This window comes from Hordeum vulgare, chromosome 2H, assembly GCF_904849725.1.
Source record: "Hordeum vulgare subsp. vulgare chromosome 2H, MorexV3_pseudomolecules_assembly, whole genome shotgun sequence".
Lineage (NCBI taxonomy): Eukaryota > Viridiplantae > Streptophyta > Magnoliopsida > Poales > Poaceae > Hordeum > Hordeum vulgare.
In genome coordinates this window covers 4,701,833-4,726,502 of record NC_058519.1, presented here as the reverse complement: position 1 = coordinate 4,726,502, position 24,670 = coordinate 4,701,833, and the positions used below count along the sequence as shown (strand labels likewise).

The following is a 24,670-nucleotide window of genomic DNA, read 5'->3' as shown; positions in this document are numbered from 1 at the left end:
AGGGTTGTAAATTGATGATGTGGCTTTGAGTGCTGCATTTTGAACACAGAAAAACAAGGGGGTTCAAATAAGTTCAAACAAATCGAAATCCCTTTGTAATAGACGAGTTTCCATATGAAACCGTGATGCTTCGAAGGAGATTGTGTGTTTTGTACACGAAGTGCATCCAGTTTTTGCCGTATGCCTCTCTACTTTCTTGCACATGCTATGTGGGTGAAATGGTGATACCATGCCAACTTGGAACCTTTTCAGAGTTCATTTCAAATGCTTTTCAATTTCATGGTCTTATAGCTCAAAATAATCAGTAAATGCATGAAAAATAACAAATGAAGTCGGAAAGGGTTGTAAATTGATGATGTGGCTTTGAATGGTGCATTTTGAACACAGAAAAACAAGGGGGTTCAAATAAGTTCAACAAAAATGAAATCCCTTTGTAACAGACGAGTTTCCGTATGAAACCCTGATACTTTGAAGGAGATTGTCTGTTTTGTACACGAAGTGCATCCAGTTTTTGCCGTATGCCTCTCTACTTTCTTGCACATGCTATGTGGGTGGAATGATGATACCATGCCAACTTGGAACCTTTTCAGAGTTCATTTCAAATTCTTTTCAATTTCATGGTCTTATAGCTCAAAATAATCAGTAAATGCATGAAAAATAACAAATGAAGTCAGAAAGGGTTGTAAATTGATGATGTGGCTTTGAATGGTGCATTTTGAACACAGAAAAATAAGGGGGTCCAAATAAGTTCAAAAAAATTAAAATCCATTTGTAAGAGACGAGTTTCCGTATGAAACCCTCATACTTCGAAGGAGATTATCTGTTTTGTACACGAAGTGCATCCAGTTTTTGCCGTAAGCCTCTCTACTTTTTGCACATGCTATGTGGATGAAATGATGATACCATGCCAACTTGAAACCTTTTCAGAATTCATTTCAAATGTTTTTCAATTTCATGGTCTTATAGCTCAAAATAATGCATGAAAAATAACAAATGAAGTCAGAAACAAAATAAAATAAAATAAATAAGTAATTTGAAACAAAATAATATAAACTTTAATAAAATAGATAAGTAGAAACAAAAAAAACTTTAATAACATAAATAAAGTTTTTGAAATTAAAATTATCAAAGTATTTTCTCTTCAAAACATTATAAGCAACTTCTAGTATTATTGAAATTAAATTTTATAAAATTCATGCAACTAAAATTATCAAAGTATTTTCTGTTCAAAATCATTAAAAGCAAAAAGAATTTTCATAAAGAACTTTTTTTGTTAGAAACTTTAATAGCAAAAATAATTATCATGAAATAAAATTAATAAGTAATTATAAACAAAATAAAATAAAATAAATAAGTATATTGTTGTAAGTAGAAACAAAACAAAATAAATAAAGCAAAAAAGAAAACAAAAAAACTGGGAAAAAATAAAAAAAAATTGCCACCAACTCGGGCACCATGGCGTGAATACGACTAGAAACCCATCCATGGGCCAGGATTTAGGCCCGCAGCAGACCCAGAAGGCCCATCAGGCAAAGCAGTATCAAGTAGGCCCGTAAGCCTGTAGTGGAGAGGAGCTCGAGAGCGGTGCGGTAGTGGGTATTATAAACCACTGCGCGCCCCTCTCAACTAGCGAGGTGGGACTAAACTTTGGCCGCGACGCGGGCAGCACATGGGCCTTTGGTCCCGGTTGGTGTCACCAACCGGGACTAACGGGGTGCATTGGTACCGGTTCGTGGCACCAACCGGGACCAAAGGCCGCCGATTCCCACCCTTTGGGCTGCTGAAAAGTGACCTTTAGTCCCCGTTGGTGCCACCAACCGGGACCAAAGGCGACCTTTGGTCCCGGTTGGTGGCACCAACGGGGACTAAAGGGGGGCATTGGTACCGGTTGGTGCCACGAACCGGTACCAATGCCTTGGGTATATAAGAAACACTTAGCAGCTTATGCAAAAATCACTTTTTCTCCGCCCCGACGCCCCCATGCTGCTCCTCGTCGCTGTCGCCGCCGAGCCCTGCCCCGCCGCCGTCGCCCGCGCCCTCGCTCGACGCCGTTGCCGTCGCCGCTCGCCGCCCTGCCCCGACGCCGTCGCCGTCGCGCCGCTCGCCGCCCTGCCTCGACGCGCGCCGCCCAGGCCCTGCCCCGACGCGCGCCGCCCAGGCCCTGCCCCGACGCCGTCGCCGTCGCCGCTCGCCGCCCTGCCCTGACCCCGCGCCCCTGCCCCTCCTCACCATGGTCCGGCGGCGCCCTCCCTTGTTTTTTTTAATATATGTGATAATTGTCTTTGATCATATATATGATGATTTTTTATAGACTATGATGTTTTTTTTAATATTATATGTATATTTTTTTTTTTATAGAATATGATGTTTTTTCTTTTTTATAAAAATTTATATATGTTTGTATGTTCTTTGTGTATATATGTTCATATATGCAAAAGTTAGATTTAGTACATTTTAGGTTAGTTTAACTTTTAGAATTTTTTTAAATATCTAGCTAGGAAAGGAAGAAGAAGAAAAAGAATGAGAGGAGAAAAAGGAAAATAAGAAGAGGAAGAAAGGAGAAGAAGAGGAGAGGACGAAGAGGAGAAATAAATAAGAAGAGGAAAAAAGAAGAAAAAGAAGAGGAGAAGAAGAAAGGAATAGAGGAGAAAGAAGAAGAAAAATAGAAAATAAGAAGAAGAAAGGAATAGAGGAGAAAGAAGAAGAAAAATAGAAAATTTCTATTTTTCTTCTTCTTTCTCCTCTATTCCTTTCTTCTTCTCTTTTTTTCTTTTTTTTTTCTTCGATTGCTTCTCTTCTATTACTTTCTTCTTCCCCTCTTTTTATTTCTTCTTTTGTCTTCTTATTTTTTATCGGGTATGTCGTTGTCGATATACCCCCTCCCGATTGAACTTCAACACGAGGGGGGTACCGATATACCCCCTCCCCGACAACATTATTTTCCCATGTATATGTATGTCGCGTCGTTGTCGATATTACCCCCTCCCGGATAACTTCGACATGAGGGGCGGTCGATATATATACCCACTCTCGACCGTGATAACTTATACCCCCCTCGGCCCTCTCGCTTGACAAAAACTCTCGAGGACACCCAAAGCCTAGAGAAAAAAACGATGTTGGTCTCCCACCCCCTCCCGCCGCGCCCCTACCCGACAAACTCTCTCAAGGTCACCCAAATTTACCAAGTTAAAAGAGCGTTGTCATGGAGGCCACCCCAAACCCTTGAAGCGTTGTGTCGAGGCCACCCCAAACCCTTGAAGCGTTGTCTAGGCCACCCCAAACCCTAGAGAAGCAGCGTCGAGGCCACTAACATGATTCCTTATTGTGATTAGCTAGCTAGTTCTACGTTTGCCACTAATATATATCCATCTGTACCATGTTTGAATAATAATTGACATGTTGTAAATATTTGAAGAAACTATGGATCACTCCCGAGACGAAGCAACAGAAGCGATGTTGTGGGAGATAATCGCACAAGGAAGTGATGTCGTTGCGTCGATTCTCTACGACACCGATGGTCAGGAAGGACCGGATGAAGAAGAGGGCTATGTTCATGATGGCTCCGGTGACCCATTAATGCCGGTACAAGAAGAGGGCTATGTTCATGATGGCTCCGGTGAACCAATGGAGGTACAAGAAGGAGACCGTGATGACGGCTCCGATGACCGAACCGAGTCCGGCCAGGTATATATATATTAGTTAAGCCCGTGCTGACTAGTTAATTGATACCTTCATTGTTTTCATATGTACACATATTAATTAACTCTCGTCTTTCTTCTTTTTTCTATAGCCCTCCGGATCGAGCTCAACTTCGGTAAAGAAACAAGGCCCGAAGAAAAAGTTACGCTCGAATGAAAGGTTTGAGATCACAGCAATCACGCGCGATGGCAAGCCGATTGAACCCATCCGGACAAGGGATGCATTTCGTGCTCAATGCGGGGTTCTTGTTAGGGACAAGATCCCGATCAGTATCCAGCAATGGTTAAAGCCAAAGAAGGAATACCCTGAGGTGCCGACGTCTTTTGTCTCCGATATGCAGAAAGAAGATCTTTGGACAATGCTTAAGGCAAATTTCACCCTACCGGCACAGGAGGATCCAGAGAAGCTAGTTAAAGAGGAATTGATCAAGTCTCATGCTCTTAAGAAGATGCCAAAACTATTCAGGAGGTGGAAGAATGAGCTGAAAACGTTTGTCGACAAAGAAGGGACACCAGAATTCACCGGCCGGTTTGAGAAGATCAGAGATCAATGGCCCGCATTTCTGTCCCACAAGACATCGGAAAAGAGTAAGAAGATGTCAGCGACAAACAAGAAAAATGCTGCGAAGAAGAAGCATCAACATCGCATGGGGTCAGGTGGTTACCTCAAAGCCCGACCTTTGTGGGACAAGGCTGAGAAGGACCTGATTGCTAAAGGGGTCGAACCAGAGACATTGATATCAGGGAAGTGCGTTTGGACGGAAGAGCAACTGCGAATACCCGTCAGGAAGCTTCGGCACTATATCGCCGCAACACAGGAAGGGACGTTTGTTCCGGAGAGAGAGAAGGACGAGCTCACAATGGCCCTCGGGAATCCTGAGCACCCCGGAAGGACACGAGGCACGCTAGGCTCCCTTCCGTGGAACGCTGGGTTTCCGACGCAGGGGTTTACAAAACCCAGGAGAGGAGGAAGAAAGTGGAGCATAGCCAACTGCAGGCGCTGCACTAAAGGGTACAAGGGCTAGAGGAACGAGAAGCAGATCGCAGCAAACGACCTGCCGAAGCTTCCCCTGAAGCTACCCCGTCATCTCAGCGGAGAAGCAGCGTGGCTTCCACCGAGCAGACTCGGCAGCTGGAGCCTGTCTTCAAGGGCTACCCCGTGGATGCTATCACAAAGTCTCAACATTGCCACCTTATGACGCGATGGATGACATTGAAAGTCAAGGCGGCTGTTGACTCTGTTATACCTAATGAACCAGGCTCAACCTACCACGGCCAGCCGATTCCAGAAGGATATGCTAGGGTGATGGTGGATCAAATAACGGACGGATTTGACGACCTTGAGCTTGACCACCCTACGGGTGAAGGGGAGATTCGGCTGGGTTCTTCTCTGAAGACTCCATGCCTATGGCGGAAGGAGCTCATCAACCTTCCGAACTGGACGCCTCCGCCTACTCCTCCTCCTTCGGCGAGTCAGGGCACTCCGCCTCCTCCGGCGAGTGATCAGGGCACTCAGCCTCCTTCTCCGGCGCGTGGCGGCACTCCGCCTCCTTCTCCGCCTGTGCCGGCGCGCCCGAGCAGCCAGCTGCGTCCTCCTTCTCCGCCTCGTCAACAAGGGTGGAAGAGACCCGCCGCCGCTCTGGCTCCTCCGGCGTGTCGTCTTTCTCCTCCGCCTCGTAAGAAAGGAAAGACAGCCGCAGCCACTCCGTCTGCTCCGGCGTCTAGCAGTACAGCCAGAGGCAGGCAATACAGATACGGTCCTTCTCTGAAGACTCCAGAGAAGTTACCATACGAGAGGAGCGAGGAGGAAAACGTGAAGATCGTGCAAGCCTAAGTGATCAACTTCTTTGAAGGGGTCAAAGCAAAGAAAAATCCACCTCCGGAGGAGAAGATAGATCCGGTAAAAGCGAAGCGTACTCTGACTGCCCTGACGAAACCACCAAAGTCTCCGGTGAAAGACAACTATGAGCGCATTCTTACAAAGTCATTTATCGAAGCGGAGTGGTCGGGAAGTACTGTGAGTGCTCAAAGGTTAGCAGAACGACGAGCTGGGAAAAAAGTTGCCCAGCTAGGCGAACAAGCGAACCAATCGTTGCCCCCGCTCCAGGTGTCTAGCGTCGTCGTGAATCATCTGGGCGGGATGGTGCCCGGTTATAACGATCTTGGAGATTACCTGCCCGATGATGCACATTTTGATTTCTTGGACGTGGACGAACACAGATACGTGTACGGGAAGCCTCTCGTCAAAGATGAAAAATCTTTAACAACGATGATGCGAAGATTCCATGATTGGTATATGAAAACCTGCAGAGAGTCTGAGGGGAGGAATATTTTGACGCTCAGAGTTAAAGAGGAGCATGACCTCGTTGGAATTGATCTGTTGAATGTTCCATTTGAGGAGTTCTTCGAGTTTTTCAATCTAGAGGCCCTCGATAAGTCAATGATCACTTGCTACTACCTGTAAGTAGTACTACTTCTGTCATTAAGTCTCTATATATAGATCAGCTCATTCATTGCATGTATCTTTAATTATTCTCACTATATTATGCAGATTGAAGATCGCCGAATTGAAGGAAAGACAAATCGGTGATATTGGGTTCATTAACACAAATCTCATAGATGCATATATGGTTAAATTTCAGGCCAAAGATAGCGAGGCCAAGCTGCTACAATCGTTTATATTAAATCAAAACAAAGCTATAATACTCTTTCCTTACAACTTTGAGTGAGTGTTACTGTCTTGTGCATATTCGGTTTCCCTTATTAGTCGAGGTTATAGTAATGTAATTGATGAGTTATGCATGCGTACGTAGGTTCCACTATATTCTCCTAGAGATTACGCTTGAGCAGGGACTAGTAACCGTCTTAGACTCGAGACGAAAAGATCCCAAGAAGTACTCGGACATGTCTGAAATTATAGAGAAGTAAGTTAAATCTATCATCATCGCACCATATCGGCAACTTCAATTTGTTCATTTCCTGATATCAAGTAATTGTTTTCTTTGTCTCGCAGGGTTTGGAGTAAATTCACCTCAAAAACTCCGTGACTGCCAAAGAAGCTGCAGTTTAGACACCAGAAAGTAAGTACTAGAGTAGCATATATTTTCCACGCATCTCCTAGTGATTCAAGCGCTAGTTTCATGAATACCATTTAGCATGCTTGCTAATTATCAGTTTGATTGACCTCTATTTCTTGTAAACTGGTTGTGGCAGGAAGAAGGGACTAATTACTGTGGATACTACATTTGCGAGTCCATCCGCCACACGACCTTTGAGCGGGGCTACTCCGAAAACAATATGAAGTGCGTAAATAATTATATTCACAGTTTTATTTTATTACCATCATTTGTGTTCAGTTTCATTTATTCATATATATGTATTGACCCCCTTCTTCAAATTAGATATTTCGGATGCGAGATGAACTCCTAGCACCAGATCGTATGCGAGGAATTCAAGAGGAATTGACGGCATTCTTTCTTGACCACGTGATCGCTAAAGACGGAGAATACTATGTGGACCCTGCAGGGTTCAATTTTAGTTAGGAGATTATATTGTAAAAGATACTAATATTGTATATATATGTAGCCAGTAGCGTCGGATAGATATACGAGAACTTGTTGTTCGACCAATCTCTCAGAGAAGGAGAGGTGGTCGATATCACTTCTCTTTGTACGCATCTGTTAATGACGATCTTCTGTTTCCTTCATTTGCTTAACTAGCTAGCGTGTCTAGTCCTCTCTATACGTATAGTACGCAGTGTCGACCAAGCACGGAGATAAAAAAAGGACACTTTTCTCTATTAATTACCATGCTAACACAATACATGAAGCACCTAAATTAACCCCCCAAAACCCCCAAACCCTCCCCCCCCTTTCAAAAAAAAAACCCCAGCACCTGAGATGCTGACGCGTGGATGCCTATTGGTCCCGGTTGGTGCCACCAACCGGGACCAAAGGGCCTCCTGCCTGGGCTCGCTGCGCCGGCCACGTGGAGGCCCATCTGTCCCAGTTTATGCAAGAACCGGGACTAAAGGTTTAGGGCATTAGTACCGACACTTTAGTCCCGGTTCAAAAACCGGGACAAATGGCCCTCACGAACCGGGACAATAGGTCCTTTTTCTACTAGTGATGGGGCACGTTCTGGTGCCCTGCCGGAGCGCAGATTCGGATACGGAGGGCTTCTTCATTAACACCATGACCTCTCCGATGATGCGTGAGTAGTTCATCATAGACCTTCGGGTCCATAGCTAGTAGCTAGATGGCTTCTTCTCTCTCTTGGATCTTCAATACAAAATTCTCCATGATCTTCATGGAGATCTATCTGATGTAATCTTCTTTTGCGGTGTGTTTGTCGAGATCCGATGAATTGTGGATTTATGATCAGATTATCTATGAATCCTATTTGAGTTTCTTCTGATCTCTTATATGCATGATTTCATATCCTTGTAATTCTCTTCGAGTTGTGGGTTTTGTTTGGCCAACTTGATCTATGATTCTTGCAATGGGAGAAGTGCTTGGTTTTGGGTTCATACCGTGCGGTGACCTCACCCAGTGACAGAAGGGGTAGCGAGGCACGCATCATGTTGTTGCCATCAAGGGTAAAAAGATGGGGTTTTCATCATTGGTTTGAGTTTATCCCTCTACATCATGTCATCTTGCTTAAGGCGTTACTCTGTTCGTCATGAACTCAACAAACTAGATGCATGCTGGATAGCGGTCGATGTATGGAGTAATAGTAGTAGATGCAGAAAGTATCGGTCTACTTGTCTCGGACCTGATGCCTATATGTATCATCATTGCCTTAGATATCGTCATGACTTTGCGCGGTTCTATCAATTGCTCGACAGTAATTTGTTAACCCACCGTAATATTTGCTATTTTGAGAGAAGCCTCTAGTGAACACTATGGCCCCCGGGTCTACTTCACACCATTTTTTCAGTCTTACTCTTTTACTCCGTTACACTTTCCGCTTTCAGATCTCAGTTTGCAATCAATCTTGAAGGGATTGACAACCCCTTTATAGCGTTGGGTGCAAGCTCTTTTGTGTTTGCGCAGGTACTCTGGACTTGACGCGATTCTTCTACTGGATTGATACCTTGGTTCTCAAACTGAGGGAAATACTTACTGCTCCTGTGTTGCATCACCCTTTTCTTTTTAAGGGAAAAACCAATGTAAGCTCAAGAGGCAGCATCTACCTCCATCCCCACCGAAGAAGACCTCCATATGAGCATCAAAACTCAGTGTCCGGTCCAAAGCCTCAATCTTCACTCAGCCCCCTCAAAGGCGACTCGGTGCGGATACCGCCTGAAAGGAACCAAAACAAAGAGATGTTGTCGGTGTGGAAAACCCCCTTATGTGTCGACCAGGGGCGGACGCACGTTCAGCTGAGTGACCCCACTCAATTTTTTATTCTCCCTTTATATATCCAGCACTAGCCCAGTAAGGCCCCCAGCCGGCCCCGACCTGGTGCCCCCACTCAATTCCAAAAACTGAGAAAAGAAAGAAGAAACGCAACAAAGGCATCGTTTGTACTGAAAAGCAGTCCTTGCATGCAGGAGCGATTTTCACTAAATAAATTTATTTCTTGCAATTAAATGGGAGGCGAGACGACACCGCTGCTTCGACTCTTGTTGCATTTATAAAAAGCAAACGAACCGTCGAATAGGACGCCGCCTGCTGCGACCACCGCCCTCCGTTGCTTGGATCTCACCAGTCACCACAGTTGCGCCCGGTCCGCCGCATGCCCAGTTCCGACGACTGCTTCGCTGTCGGCGGCCAGCCTAGCTACATCCGTCGCTGGACGCTTGTTCATCCCCTGCTCCGCACTATATGTGTGCAAGCCTCATCCCCAACTTTAGAGTTCTTCTTCAGCTGATCCATTCATGACATGATTCATTCATGACATGATTCTGTTGTTCAGGGTTTCTTGTTTTGGTTCATGTCAAATCAAATGCAAATATGCTTTCTTGCTAGTCTATACTATAGTACTGCTATTCTTATCAAACATATATGTACTTCGTTTTAGTCAAATTTGATAGGATTAATGTGACACACTACCCGTAGGTTATTTTCTAGGATTTGAGAATACAATGTACTAGTTGTGTGGAGACGTGCAGTGTCTAGTCTGCTAGTAGCACCGCAGCAGTCTCCTACTAGTAACATGCTTTGTTCTAAGAGCAACTCTAGCAGACTCCGTATCACGCCGGCCCGCAAAACGCGTTTGCAGGTCGCGAAAAAAAGCTTTTGCGGGCTGGCCCGGTCTGGCACGGATGCAGACTCCCAAAACTGATACGTAAAAAAGTATATTAGCGAAATATTCTTTTTTACGGATCGGCTTTGCGGGGTCTGCTCTTTGCACCCCTGCTTTCCGCATATCATCAGCCCGTAAATATCAAATACAACATAATTCAACAGCCGAAAACAAACTGAATTATTCGAATCAAACACAATACAATAATCCCTTTAAGCCCGCGACATTCCTTCTTTGAGCCCGCGGCATTCCTTCTTTGAGTAAAATCTACGCACAGACTCAATTGTGGTATCTTCACCAATGCGAAGGTACTCATCAACATAGTCAGCCGGAACGCCATATGCAATCGCCCGCATAGCTGCGGAGATTTTTTGATATGCACTAAATCCCTTTAAGCCCGCGACATTCCTTCTTTGAGTAAAATACCGGCAATTTTCCTCGTAAGCTTGAAGAATTTTCACAAAGAGGGATCGGCGCATTCGGTACCTTCTCCGGAAGAGGTGTGGAGGATATGTAGGATTCTCCGTGAAATAGTCTTGCATCAACATCTCGTTCACAAAATGGCGATTCCGGGGGATGCACAAACAGCCGACAGTCGATCCTCGCCTCCTCTTCCGGTTCTCATCTTCATGCTCCTTCACGGCAAGCACCATGACTAATGTTTGCTGACGAAAGGTCGCAAGCATGGTCTCAACATCCGAGCCGTCTGAATCGGACGAATCGGATAGTAGGAACTTCTCGCACGGGGTCAACTCCATCTTCTAGGGCAGTTGGCGGGAGGATAGTAGGAACCACAAAAAAGATACTAACCAGTGGCGGCGACGAGGTGGTGGTCGATCCCCGGCGGCGGCGGCCGCGCCGGGAGGCGGCTCTTCTCGCCGGATCCGGAGGGGCGGTGCAGTGGCTCGCCTGCAGATATGGCCGGAATCGCTGGCGGCGGGCGGTCAGAAGCAAGGGCGGGGCGGCGGCGGAAGGAGGGGAAAATAGCGCGGGCTGAAATGTCCCTCCCGCCAACTCCTTCTCTGTGATGCAGGGCACCGCATCCGCGAGGCGGAAACCCACATTTTCAGAGGTTGGGGTCGGGAATTTGCCGCGCCCCCTAAAAAATTTTTTGGGTCGGGGCGGGATGCGGGGTCTGATCGGGCAGGCTTTTCCGCCCCGACCCGCATTTTGCGGGTCGGGGGCGGATGCGGGGTCTGCTAGAGTTGCTCTAATCATTTTTCTATGCAATTCAACCTTACATATTTACGACTTGTGTGCTAGTCTGCTGCTACTAGCATACTTTTGTCTGAACTTTTTACAGTAAGTATTTGAATTATTTGACAGGGAAGAAGATTGAAGATAATTGGAAGTATTTGATAAAGGAATCAAGAGATGTCAACACCACCACCCAAGGTTTTTTTTGTAAGGTATTTTCACTTTAGTGATAAACTCCGCATGTTCCTATTGGATGAAATATCTACTTTCAGAACTTGGTTGAAGTATCTTATTACTTAATGGGAAGCACTATTTATATATAACATATTGTTGCTATTGGATAGAGTATCTTCTTTTATAACCTGGTTCGAGTATCTTATGACATAATGGACTCGTACGTAGCTCAGCCCTGGCTAGCGTCAGACCGAGTCTGTCCGCTCTTCGCCGTGTGTAACTGGGCCACAAAACAAGGTGACATAGGCCCAACTTCGTCTGATCCCGGCCCGTCCAAGACCTGGAGGACCTTCAAACGTAGCTGGCTGGCCGCCCCGATTGAAATGAGATCGGTCGCCGGCATCTGCAACGCCGACTTCCCGGCCGTCGGTCGCCCCTTCTTCCGGCGCCTATGCATCGTCTTCCATGTCCCAATGAAATCCACAAGGGTAAGAGCAGGAAGACATGCATACCCTCGGTAGCGGACCCTTCCATGGCCAGATCGCAGTCGGCGTCGTTCACCGATGGACCACCAGCCGGAATACCTCTACCTTGTCGTCCTCTCTCAGCCCGTCCCATGCTTTGTCCGTTGCCGGGACAACTCTCTGTCAATGCATGCTTCGATCTCCTCTTCGGAGTAGCCGACCTGAAGAGATTTCCACACGTAGTTAGAGGGATTCGGGGAGTATCCCACCGTTGGCACACGGCGATGTTCCGGCCGTCCTCCTAGTCGGAATCCTCTGAATCGGATCGCGTGATCGCCCAAAACTTGCTACCCCTGTGGAGAGGGTCTGCCATGGCGGTCGTGGCATTGTCCACCGCGGATCAGCCGCGATCTCCATAGCCGCTGCGTGGCCTTGGCACTCGCCGCAGCCACCATTCGGCCTTCGCCAGCATCCATGAGGCCAGTTACTAAATTCTACACTCTTCCAGATGGTTTATTATTCCATGGACTAAATCATGGAAGGTGCATGTTTTCACATATTTTCATCATAAATGATAACATCCACACATATGACATGAGATAACATGGTCCACACGTCTCCATAATCATTCACCTAGGTTTATTGGACTTCAAAATGTTTTATCTCTTAAAATAAAAAAATCCAATTAAATCTTTCTCGACACGATCTTCAAAACTAGATCCCGTATTGTATCTGTTTCGGCGACCTTTTTTGGGGGCCAAAAAATCCAATTGAAGTTCTCATACTGTTTGAAATAAAGATGACATGACATGTTTCATCTAGTTATTTCTTCTAGATTTAAAGTTAGCATCATATTTTAACTACTTTTCATAGCAACTTTTATTAATTGACTATGAATTTTTTTTGTAATTAACTATGGATAATTTACCTCATAATTCATGGCAAATTTTAGTAATTCATCGTGGCAAATTGAGTTTATAGATCTTGGCAATTTTTGTATTTTGACAATAGCAATTCTAGTATTTTGACCATGGAAAATATTTTGTATATGAACCATAGTAAATTTTAGTGCATGTATCATGGCAAATTTAAGTGATTCACCGTGGCAATTTTAGTTAATGGTTCTTGACATATTTATTTTTACTTATAAACAATATAATGTCAAAATTATTTCATGGAGCATTGGAAATTTCGTAATACATCGTGGCAAGTTAAGTTTCTTATTTTTTTTTATAATATATCAAAACTTACTTTAAACATATAGGGTGGCAAGTTAAGTTTCTTATTTTTTTTTATAATATATCAAAACTTACTTTAAACATATAGGAAAACGTAGTTGAAATATATCATGGCAATTTCAATGTAATCATGATGACAACTTATGTGCAATAGACATGATAACTTTTAACCCAAAGAAAAGGTCATCGGAACGTATCAATATGAGATCTTGTTTTGAAGACCTCGTCATGACGAATTTAATGGTTAAAATGGTTTTTCAATTGGATTTTATTTTCAAGAGATAAAATATTTCTAAAGAAAAAAAACAAAAGATTTCTGCAGACATCATCAATTTCGTTACTTGTGTATGCGAGCGGTGACATGTCACAAACAGTGGCCATCGGACGTGTGGTCGGGTGTTGCTCCCACCACTCACGTGGTGATTATCAGTGTCCTTTTGAGTTTTGACGAAAGAATGGTAGGTGTTTTTCAAGAATATTATCTTACAAACATCTGCATTTTATTTCCATGTATTTATGTTAGCAATGCTCGAATATGCGAGTATTATTACTTCCTTGATGGCTTTTTAGCTTACAAATAACATTTGTGCAAATTCAGACTTCATGAAGTTCACCATCTTTACCGAAAAATATAAGCATTCACGGTACAAAATCAATACCATTACATGGATTATGAAATTAATTTGAATAGGTATTGAGTTTGAATTAAAACAAGTTTTATATGCAGACTTAAATACCAGGAAAGAAGAAAATATCGTAAGCTAGCGTCGATGCAGTTGCAACGGTGCCAACGCCACAGTGAACCATCGGACACAGCGAGTCGTCTATTGCCCTCCTCTTGGGTTCCTTCTGGTCTACCGGAGGAGAGTCGGCAGGTCTGCCCGGGGCGGGCGGCTCGGCGAAGAATTGGAACTCTGGACGAAACGTGATTCTAGTAGTGGACCAGGAATAACAACTTTTTCTATATTATATAAGTAGGCATAGGTAGATAATACTTTCTCCGTTTGAGATTAATTGATGCTGGAACGAATGTATCTAAACTTATTTTAGCACTTGATACTTCATCCATAATTAGAGCAACTCTAACCAGTCGATTCAAATGGACGACGTTTTTGTCTGCTTTTTGTCCGTTTGGTTCGGCCCGGCGGACACCAATCTCCGCTTCCGTGTTTGGATCGGCGCATGCGCTCAACGCTGACCCGATCTATATTGATGACCCGCAAAAAAAACTATGCAAACCATTTCTGAGAACAGAAAAACATTAATGAAGCATTAAAGCTGGCCACAAAGGCCGAAGAGAGTCAGCGCGTCCCATTACATTAGTTAAATATTAAAAAATGCCGCTGCCCTAGACGTCCTTGTGGTCGCGTCGAGGCTAGTGATGTCGATCTCAACGGCGTTGATGTTGGGGGCGGGTTGTGCCGTCGCGGGTAGTGCTGGTGGCAACAGTGGTGGCGGTGGCGGGAGTGGCGCAACACAGGCGCGCTCCAACGCCAGACGCAACACTCTCTTATGCTGGAGGTAGTCGACCTCCTTAGGGCGCAGCGCACCTTGTTTTGGGAGGAGCCGGCCATGGTTGCCGGCTAGGTTTTGGTCGCCGACGAGGGAGCAGAGGACGCAAAATGCTCTAATTAAAAAAAGCCGACCGCGGTCACTGACGCGTAGGCCCGCGGAGGGCGGTCGTTATTAATTATGTTGACCGCGGGTAGTTGGACGATCGAAGGGTGTGGACGGGGCGGACACCGAGAGGACGCGCGCCCGTTTCGCGTCTGGGCGTACGCATTTCAGTCCCAATTTGGGTTGTAAATGGGTCAGCCCGGATCCAAACGGGCGGCGGCGGATAAAATGGGTCATCCCGTTGGAGTTGTTCTTAGATGACGCTCAAACATATGTATCTAGTACTGAAATTACATCCATTTTGAGGGTCAACTAACTCCGGAGGAAGGAAGTATACCGTGTGCATCAAAATATAAGACCTATTTTAATGCTATGACAGTGTAAAAAAATCATCTTATGTTGTACTTACTCCGGAGTAAGTAAGAGATAGATTGGTTTAGTTGCATGCATTGACCAATTTAATTCTGTCTAGAGTCCCTCCGACAGTACACACTACAAAAGAGCATATTCTCCGCGGGCTCTACCAAACAATGGCTTCCAAGACGGCGGCCACCGTCCGGAGCGACGGCGGCCTCCACGCCGATCAAGCTGTTGCATCGAAAAACAAAGGCAGACCCACCGGCGGCGACGTGGTGAAGCCGTGCTGCGAGCATAGGTACGAGCTCGTGGGCTACGACGCGCTCCCGACCTTCCTGAAGCACGACGAATTCATGCTCGACCACTACCGCAGCGAGTGGCCCGTGAAGCAGGCGCTCCTCAGCGCCTTCGCCCTCCACAACGAGACCATCAACGTCTGGACGTAGGTTTCATGAGCCTCCCCTAATGTCACACTCGATCACAACATATCTCACGTCTCTTCAACGAAACCCTGCAGGCATTTGATCGGCTTCTTCGTGTTCCTCGCGCTAACCATGTCCGTCGTCTCGTCGGGGGAGCACGGCCGGGTCGCGCGGTGGCCGTTCTACGCGTACCTGTGTGGCGCCATGTTCTGCCTGCTGATGAGCAGCGGGTGCCACCTGCTGGCGTGCCATTCTGAGCATGCCACGTACGTGCTGCTCCGGCTCGACTACGCCGGCATCACCTGCCTCATCGTCACCTCCTTCTACCCCGTCGTCTACTACACCTTCCTCTGTGACCCCTTCTCCCGTACGCTCTACCTAGGCTCCATCACCATCTGTGGCGTCGCCGCCGTGGCCGTCTCGCTGCTGCCGGTCTTCCAGGCGCCTGAGCTCCGGTGGGCGCGTGCTGCGCTATTCGCGTGCATGGGCGCGTCCAGCATCGTGCCCATCGTCCACAAGATGCTCGTGTTCGGCGCACGTCCTGAGGCGGTGCTCACTACAGGATACGAGGTGGCCATGGGGGCGTTCTACCTTGCCGGCGTGTTGGTTTACGCCACGAGGGTGCCGGAGAGGTGCATGCCGGGAATGTTTGATCTCGTCGGGCATAGCCACCAGCTGTTCCACGTGCTTGTCATCGCCGGCGCTTACGCACACTACCATGCAGGCCTGGTTTACTTGAGATGGAGGGACAGGGACCAATGCTGAGCTCACTGCTGTCGAGGTGGACGACAGAAGTCCTAGTGCTACAAGATTTGTCATGATGTCAGTTTTTACTGGGCTACAAAGTTATGCTAGCAACCGAGAAAAATCATCAAGTTTCAGATGTTTATATGAATGATGAATTGACTTTGACACAGCTCTCTGCTTGTAGACAATCATTTTGACAAAGAGATATTGGTTCATATAAAATTTCAACGAATAAACGGTATATTTTACAATATTAGTAGTGTTTCAATTCCACCTTTTTATTACTTCAAATTACATCAATAGAGGCTATGGGATATGGGACGTAATCTCCTAATTGAGAGTACTTGGAATGCATTCGTTATAAGCTTAAATTTTCAAATTAAATCGCCGCAAGAGTTTGAGAGCAGTAAAGTGGAACTTGTTTGGATACTATATGGGAGTGTTATCTTGGACGTCATCGCTCTAGACTAAGCACACGCACACCTAGCCCACACTAGTAGAGAAATGGCTAGCCACTACTTTTATTTGTGGCGCGACATTTCTCACCAACGCCAGCACTAATATTTTTAAATAATGTCAACGTCGGTAAAATTCACATGACATAACAATTTGTTTAGTGCCGGCGTTGCACGTTAGGACCATTAGGCCTACGCCAACACTAGTCAGTTTTAACAGCTCCCGATCGACACAGTAAAAAAACTTATTGTCCTTTGGTCCTCCTCTCGATCCCAACTCCATCACTATATTATAACAGTGGTGCCATAAGTATTCCATGCCATATATAGGCTTTTCTGCACTAGTGTGATCGCCCTCACATGGGCTCATCCAGTGCATGGTGGCTTGGTGCACCAAGTGATGTGAGTGCTGGTATTCGTTGGATTCGAGGGTGGTCATGGTCTTCGAGATCTTGTTCAGATCTGCCATAACTCACAGCTTGGGAGGACAATATGGTGCATCTGGAGAGTCTCTTGCTTGTGATTTCTGCGGCGTCGTTAATTTCCTATCTCATAGGCTCGCATAGTTTGCTTCACCTTGCAAGAACTTTCTAGCATGGTTATCGATCGTGTGGCAGTGACCATGTTAGGACTGTCCACTTGAGCAGTTGTCTCCTTATATGACATTGATGTAGTTTGAAGTCGGCAAATGAAGGCCGCACCACTGATGAACGACCATGGTTTGGTGGTGCTTCTCGATTATCTATAGAAACCCTTAGGTCAATCCGGAAACATTATTTGGCCTTCAATGGTCACTCCGGAAACGGCGACGCCAGCGCGTCATTCCCTTTCTAGAGGTATTGATCTTCAAAAACATCTGTCGCAGTTCATTTGTTTCCAAGAGTGGTGGTTGTCGTTGTTGCCTATTGTTGCGTAGCACCGGTCAATTGAGCGTGACTTTTTGAGCCATCTTATTTTTCATTTTTATGTTATTTAGACCAGTTGCATCATTGATGTCTAGGCTAGGTCTTATATCGTGTAGGGGCAAAGCTCAGATGTAGTGGACATCTTTGTGAGAAAGATATAAATATATTCTTTCACCTCTGCTTCATCACAACCCCACACGCGCGCAAAAAAACACATCAACTTGTTATAATAAAGGATATAATGATCTTTTTCAAAGTACGTTCTATGCACTGATACAATTCTTTTATACCTCATTTCTCTTCTCCTGTCTAGAAAAAACTTACATGTTCCGCTCCTCTGTCGTCATCCGCCGTGCCTGATTTTCGTTCGCATGCGACGACCCACCCATCTCAGTCTAAGCATTTGGTTAGATGGAACAAATCTGTTCGGTGCCCCAATCTATTTCAAAATTCGGATTTCTGTTTTCCCTGGCCTGATTGGTCTTTGTAGAAATTAGAAACCGATACTTTTGTGCACCGATAATTTGGTCCAGTCCTCGCTTATTTCTGAAAAGACCAGATATTGTGGAATGGGAGCAAGAAACTTGGAGTTTGATCTTTGCCAAGAAAATATGAACGAGCAGACAAGAATCATCTGAAACATCCAAAGCATATGGGGGTTGTTGCATCGTCGGCATCCGGCCACGAAGGTGCAAACTTATTTTGAAATAGATTAGGGCACTGGACAGAAAACATCCAAAGCATATGTGGGTTGTTGCAAACTCATGCAAACTCTTGGGTTGATGCGAGCAGCCGGCCACGAAGGCGTGCTTGCCGTAAGCCCATGACCGCGGGCAAGCTCATGCTTTTGGTTTTATTTATTTATTAGTTTTTGGTTTAGCTGGTTTTCCTCTAGTCTTTTCCCTTTCTCTTTTTTTCTTTTTCATTTTATTTTACTTTTTAAAATTCATGAAATGTAAAGAAAAATCGTGAACTTTTCATGAGTTTGCAAACTTATTTGAAACCAAGAATTTTTCCAATTTTGTCACTTAAGGGATGTCGAGAAATGAGGTGCTCACAAACGGGACCTTCACACCTAGCGAACAATCTCTGTCAAACATGGTACGTTTTGGAATCTCGGGACTGACCCTAAATCTCTCACGCAGGTGGGGTTGCCTATGTTAGGCATACATTTCAGGTTTGAACTATTTCCACTAGCGTGTGCTAGTTATCACAAGTTCGGCCATTTATTGGCCTATTTTGACCGAAAGGACTCCAGAGAATGCAAATTTTGTCAAAAAAACATGCCATGGTGCCTAGTTAATACAAGGTCGCGAACAAAAATTGCTGTCATTTAAAGGATATGTTGTGATCTCAAACGGAGTCTCCTGGCCGACCCGAACACCCTTCGTTAAACACGGTCTATGTTTGACCATCCTTCAAATGACCTCAACTTTTGCAATCAGGTGGGCATGCCCATAATACGAATACATGCCAAGTTTGAACGACTTCCGACACCGAATGCAATTTACGAAACGTCTTGCTATTGATCAGTTTATTTGGACCGAAAAAACTCCAGAAAATATGTAATTTGTCAAAACCAAAACAAGTTCACACGATGATTTCAATTGGTCATATAAGATCATGGAAAAAATATAGGGTCATTTGACGGATGCAAAAATGTGCACTCACACACAGCCTTCTGGACTCTATCCAAAATCAATCCGTTGAACATGGTGTTTTTTGGACACTCATGAAATGGTATCAACTTGTGCCTGGACATGACCCATGGTAGGCAGCAGTTCTGACGAAAACATATATAAATCATAATTTAAAAGGGTACTTAAAAAGTTTTTTCCTTGTTTCTGCACGCGAGTTGACCGATCCAGTCAGGCAGCCTCATGTGAAACAAGTATTTAATTCATAACTTTTCTTCAAATCAATGAAGTTTTATCAGTTTTACGGTTTTTTGCCAAATTCATGAAAAAAAATCAAATCGATGTAGTTCTTCAATTTGAGCGAACGTCTGTCGTTCTTGGAGCTAGGGGTGGACATAAAACCGACAAACCGATGACCGATTATTTTTTTGATCTTTTGTGTCAGTGTTAGCACATTTCTGCCACATGTAGCGGCCAGGGGGTGCATGCGGCAGAAACGTCGATTATATGGGCCAAGTTGATCACTTGCACAAATCAGTTCTTCAATTTGACGAAAAAGTTCACGAATTTGAAAAGTGTTTGCGAAATTGAATTTTTTTAAAGAATTTGATAAAAGATTACAAAATTGAATAACATTCATTCATTGAAAAAAAGTTCACAGATTCAATATCGTAGTGTCTTACTCTGTATGCACTGTTAAAAATTAGGAAATTTAACAAAATACACTATCGTAAGAAATTGTACAGGTTCAACTCACAAATAATAATATGAAATGTAGTAGCCAAACTGAGGGGGCGTGACAATTGAAATACATTCCAAATGACACATCCTGAACCATACGCCATCCTTGCGGCCACATACACTATCGAGATCCTCATTCTTACAGTGCGTGCATGGCGGTCGGGGAGGTGCTGAGTACAACATCGGAATGCAACATGATGACCGGAATAAAACTTGACAAGATGTTGGACAGCGGCAGGACACGGTGGACCTGCGATTGACCGGAGTAAAACCTTATGACTGACGCCTGACCTGCGATTGACATGAAAGAAAAAGAGGTGGTGGCAAATCCCATAATTTACTTGGTGGGTGTACGGGCTGAAGAGCATAATTAGGAGCTTGACCAATAGTAAACCATGAAATTGTCTTTGGTTGATTTGTGGTACAGTTAGACGTTTAGAGCTCGAGGTGTACTGTTGGTCAAGAAAATAATTTTCAAAATTAATATATGATGGATACATATACTGAAATAGTACTACTAGAAATAGTACAGTACTAGATAGGCTCACATCCCAGATGAGAAATTATAGTACAGTACAAGATAGGCTCACATCGCAGATGCTGATGAGTGGCTACACATAGGACAACGTGCTGCTGCTGCTCGGTATTTGTCCATCTTATCACATCCACATTGATTTATTGAAAGGCTCACATCTCATATGCTAATGAGTGGCTGCATCTAGGACAACGTGGTGCTCCTCGGTATTACTTTATCTTATGTCATACAAATTAATCATCTGAAAGCGCCTTTTGAGTCATCGTGTTAATTCTAGAAGAAAAATAATCCGATATGTTGATCTTCAAAATAAGCCTGCGTAGATGATTCAGATATATACGTAAGAAATTATATGCCCAGCTATTTTCCATGGCATATAGTTTCATCCAATGGTACCATAGAAGAGCTCGCAGGCAATAACTTCAATGTCAACATTCCGGGCATTGGTGACACTATTATTCAAAATAATATATCTCAAAATTATCATTACTAAACTAATTACATTGAAATGACATATCATATCATAACAAATTTATGTTATCTTCTTTATCACGTGGATTGGCCACCATTTTCATTTGCATGTGTTTGGCGTACCTGTTGACACCAGATTCTGTTTAAGATCGCCTCAAATAAAGAAGAGTTCTACATGAACAAGTTCGATAGTGTTGACATGAACATTTTCGATGTTTGGGCCATCGCCATCTGGTCTCATCTCAAAGGTCGGCATTGTGCTGAAAGTACTAACATTTCATATGCAGAGTACTGTTCCGCCTATTACGCCTACAAGATGGATAATTTGAGAAAAACTTCTACACGAATTGTCTTTGTCTTGTTGAGACGATCGATTTTGATATAAAAATCGTCTCAATCAGAGTTTGAATGCAAACATTACAACTGAAACAGTGTGCTGCGGATGTCTGCCACGAAAGTTCCGGGGAGTACCCTGTTAAACAGAAACTTTGCACCCAGTGCGCGTGGAAAACTACAATTTCGATATTTTTTGCAGATTTGCAGGCTGCAATTCAACCTCAAGATGACCTCGGATTGAAAAGTGTCCCACATACGAAATTTCCTCTGTTTTGAGGTGTACAATTTTACATTTGGGACTATCGCGATCAGAAGTCATATGCGAACTACAGAATGAGTACAAAAAGGCCTCTTGACGTAATTTTAGCCTGGAAGTTCCGGCCCTTGTATAATCCGAGTTAGGTTAACTGTTGATGTTATGAACGGGGTTTGACTGCTTTTCTGTACGGGAAGTCAAACCGCCTCTTATATATGTGAGGGATGACGGCTGATTGAACAACACACAATCGAACAAATCAATCTACAACTTTTTACCTTTATCTTTATCCCTCTCACTACCGCAGGAATGCCTAGCAGTGGTGGATGACAAAATAATCCCAGCAGTGGCAGGCAAGGCTCTCAGGGCGGACCGCCACTAACATCCCGCCACTACCAGAACGTCATCCGCGGAAAGCCCTCTACCCACCACTGTTAATAAGTTAGCAGTGGCAGGCATGAAGTAGCACCCGCTACTACTAATTGGGTGCACCGGAACAAATTTGCACCATAGCAAGGATGACCACTGGCGAGCATAGTGCTCTGCCCATCACTGCTACTAATTTTGTATTTTTGTAAAAAAATGCACGTACTATACTGTGATCTAATGCTTATTATTCATATGTACATAAGCATAGCATATAGGCAGGCATGAAGCAGCCGAATTCACATACATGATCAATTTACAAACACATAAGCTGGCTCGGAGCGCGCACAAAGATTTCCTAGATCAACAAGAAAGAAAAGATGTCGACACTGCAAGGAAGAAGGGGGTGTTGCAAGGAGCCCTTGGTCGCCGTGCAAGAAGAGGGAGGTGTGCCCCTCCTGCTCCATGGTGACCTGCAGCAAATGGGAAGGAAACAAGGAGAATGTGAGGTTAAGTAGGGAAGTTGGATCCCGGCAAGAACGGAGGGGATGGACCTACCTTGACCACGCCGGTGTCAGATTCGCCGACCTCTAGCATGGTCATCGCCGGTTGCATTGCAGACCCTGTAATCCATCCATCCATAATCAAATATTTGATCAGAAGAAGCAATCAAGATATAAATATTTTTGTAAGTAAGAAGAGGCTCATTGTCCATCCAAACATGCATGTAAGCGTTGAACAAGATTACATGTCTACATTGTAATAACTACTCCGATCCATCTGTTTGACATCTCAATGAGAAAGAAATCGTGAAATTAGTCTAGAAAAAAAATATTGGCAGGAAATAAAGCTGCAATCATCAGAGATGTATTGGTCCTAGCTTTGTTGATGGTTTATATATCATTATTCTCTCAGTCTTACCATGACAACACAAGGCAAGAAATCTTCTAGATGTATAGGATGCCGACAGGTGCACAGGAAATAGAACACAATTAGTACAACATACTACCAAGTCTTGAATAACAGACAAACATCTTAGAGAGGGGGAGCATCAGCTACAAGGCACATATGCATGCAAAATTGAATTGAATAGAAGAGACATTCATTCTTTTTTCTATAAAGCAAATGGTAGATAGAAAAATATGAACCAAATCCATCCTACTACTACTCAGTGACAAGAGATTTTAGCACAAGGCAATCATCCATAAGCAGCCTACAGTTTAGCACTAGGAAATCATCCAAACAGTAGCAGAACCCAAATGGTTGTTGCAAATATATTGTAATTTTACAAACAAAGGCAGACATGATCTGTTGAACTGTTTTAAAAAACAAACAAATTCAGGATATTCGGCCATCCATGTTCTCCACAAAACACCTAATAAACCTAAACATTTCCTCTCTTTTTCTTCTTGTGCATATAAGACTGACTGAAGTCCAATGCTTCAGTTCTAGTCAAATCATCAAAGTTGACAAAGTGTAATTTGGAAATTAAAATAGTGTTGTTGCATACTTATATGAACTGAAAAGTGGAGCTCGTGCTAGAGCTTGAAACAAATAATGGAGGTACATCTCTTCCAAATCTGCATACTAAAAATAAATTATACTCACTAAAAATATTTATTAAGCCATTCCTTTGCTTGTGGATGATGATCTGCGGAGCGAGAGGGGGAGGGAGAGCTACCTGTTGCGATGTGTGCCGCCGTGATCGTGCTTGAACGGCTCCACCTTCTACTGCTCACTAACTTGTTATGTCGGTGCCAATGATCTGTAACAAAGGAAATCACAAGAAGAGAAATTGAGGTGAGGTCGGGGAGGATATCAATGGGGCAAACAAGGAGGAGAGGGACCAACCTGGGCCACACCGGTGCCGGATCTGGTGCCCTTTGACCTCACCGTTGCTGGTTGTGGTGAATCCCGGCAAAGAACAGGGGAGGCATTCGAAACCCTAGCCATGGGGGTGGGGAGAGGCTTTTGAGTGTCTGATATGGCCGAAGGGGAGGGAGGGGATGAGCTTGGAGGGTACGACAGTGTGCTTCCCGTAGCCGGCGCTTGCCGGAACCGGGCGGCCTGGGTGCTGGCCGCGTCAAGGAGTTCATGGGGGAGAGGGAGAGGGAGAGATGTTCGGGGACGGCTTGGAAGGTAACGTATGTTGTTGTGAGGCAAACTATGCGAGCCTATGAGATAGGAAGGTAACGATGCCGAAGAAATCACAAGCATTATTACCTTCCTACCTCGTCGGCTTCCATAGTTTGCCTCACCTTGCAAAAAAAATTGCTAGCATGGTTATCGATCCTGCGGAAATGTCCATGTTAGGACTGTCCACATGAGCAGTTGTGTCCTTACATGACATGATGTATTTTGAAGTCGGCAAATGAAGGCGGCACCACAGATGAATGACAATTGTTTGGTGGTGCTTCTCGATTATTTAGTCTCAAGCTTTGTGGCAAAATCCCTAGGTCTTACCTTAGTTGGTTTCACTTACAACCAATGTTGTTTACACTCGGTTGCCTTCTTCAAGGCATTGCTATGTGTTTTACTTGAATTGATCTTCAGGATAAAATCCCATGATTAGACCTTCAATGGTTAATCCCAGTAACGATGACGCAAGCGCGTAGTTCCCTTTCCACAGGTGTTGATCTTGAAAAACCTCTTTAGCGGTTCAGGTGTTTTCAAGGGTGGTGGCTGTTGTTGCTACTTATTGTTGTGTACGAGTGGTCACTTGAGCGTGACATTCCTAGCCATGTTATTTTCTATTTTTACAATATTTACAACGCCTTCATCCTTAATGTCTTGGCTAGGTCTTCC

General features: G+C 44.5%; 1 protein-coding gene and 1 pseudogene across 1 annotated transcript; both read left to right on the top strand.

The window, feature by feature from the left end:
* Positions 1 to 3,420: 3,420 nt before the first annotated feature.
* Positions 3,421 to 9,572, top strand: LOC123424823 (annotated as a pseudogene).
* A 5,595-nt stretch (positions 9,573 to 15,167) lies between these two features.
* Positions 15,168 to 16,394, top strand: LOC123424822 (heptahelical transmembrane protein 4-like). Its single transcript, XM_045108517.1, has 2 exons — positions 15,168 to 15,436; positions 15,512 to 16,394. Exons 1-2 carry the CDS (start codon positions 15,168 to 15,170, stop codon positions 16,179 to 16,181), a joined length of 939 nt encoding a protein of 312 aa, XP_044964452.1. The 3' UTR covers positions 16,182 to 16,394.
* The last annotated feature ends 8,276 nt before the right edge of the window (positions 16,395 to 24,670 follow it).

Bases quoted from the DNA above. Each gene is read 5' to 3' on its own strand.
- LOC123424822 (XM_045108517.1), top strand. From the start codon at position 15,168: ATGGCTTCCAAGACGGCGGCCACCGTCCGGAGCGACGGCGGCCTCCAC. The intron at 15,437-15,511 runs GTAGGTTTCATG...GAAACCCTGCAG, and splicing joins GAGACCATCAACGTCTGGAC to GCATTTGATCGGCTTCTTCG.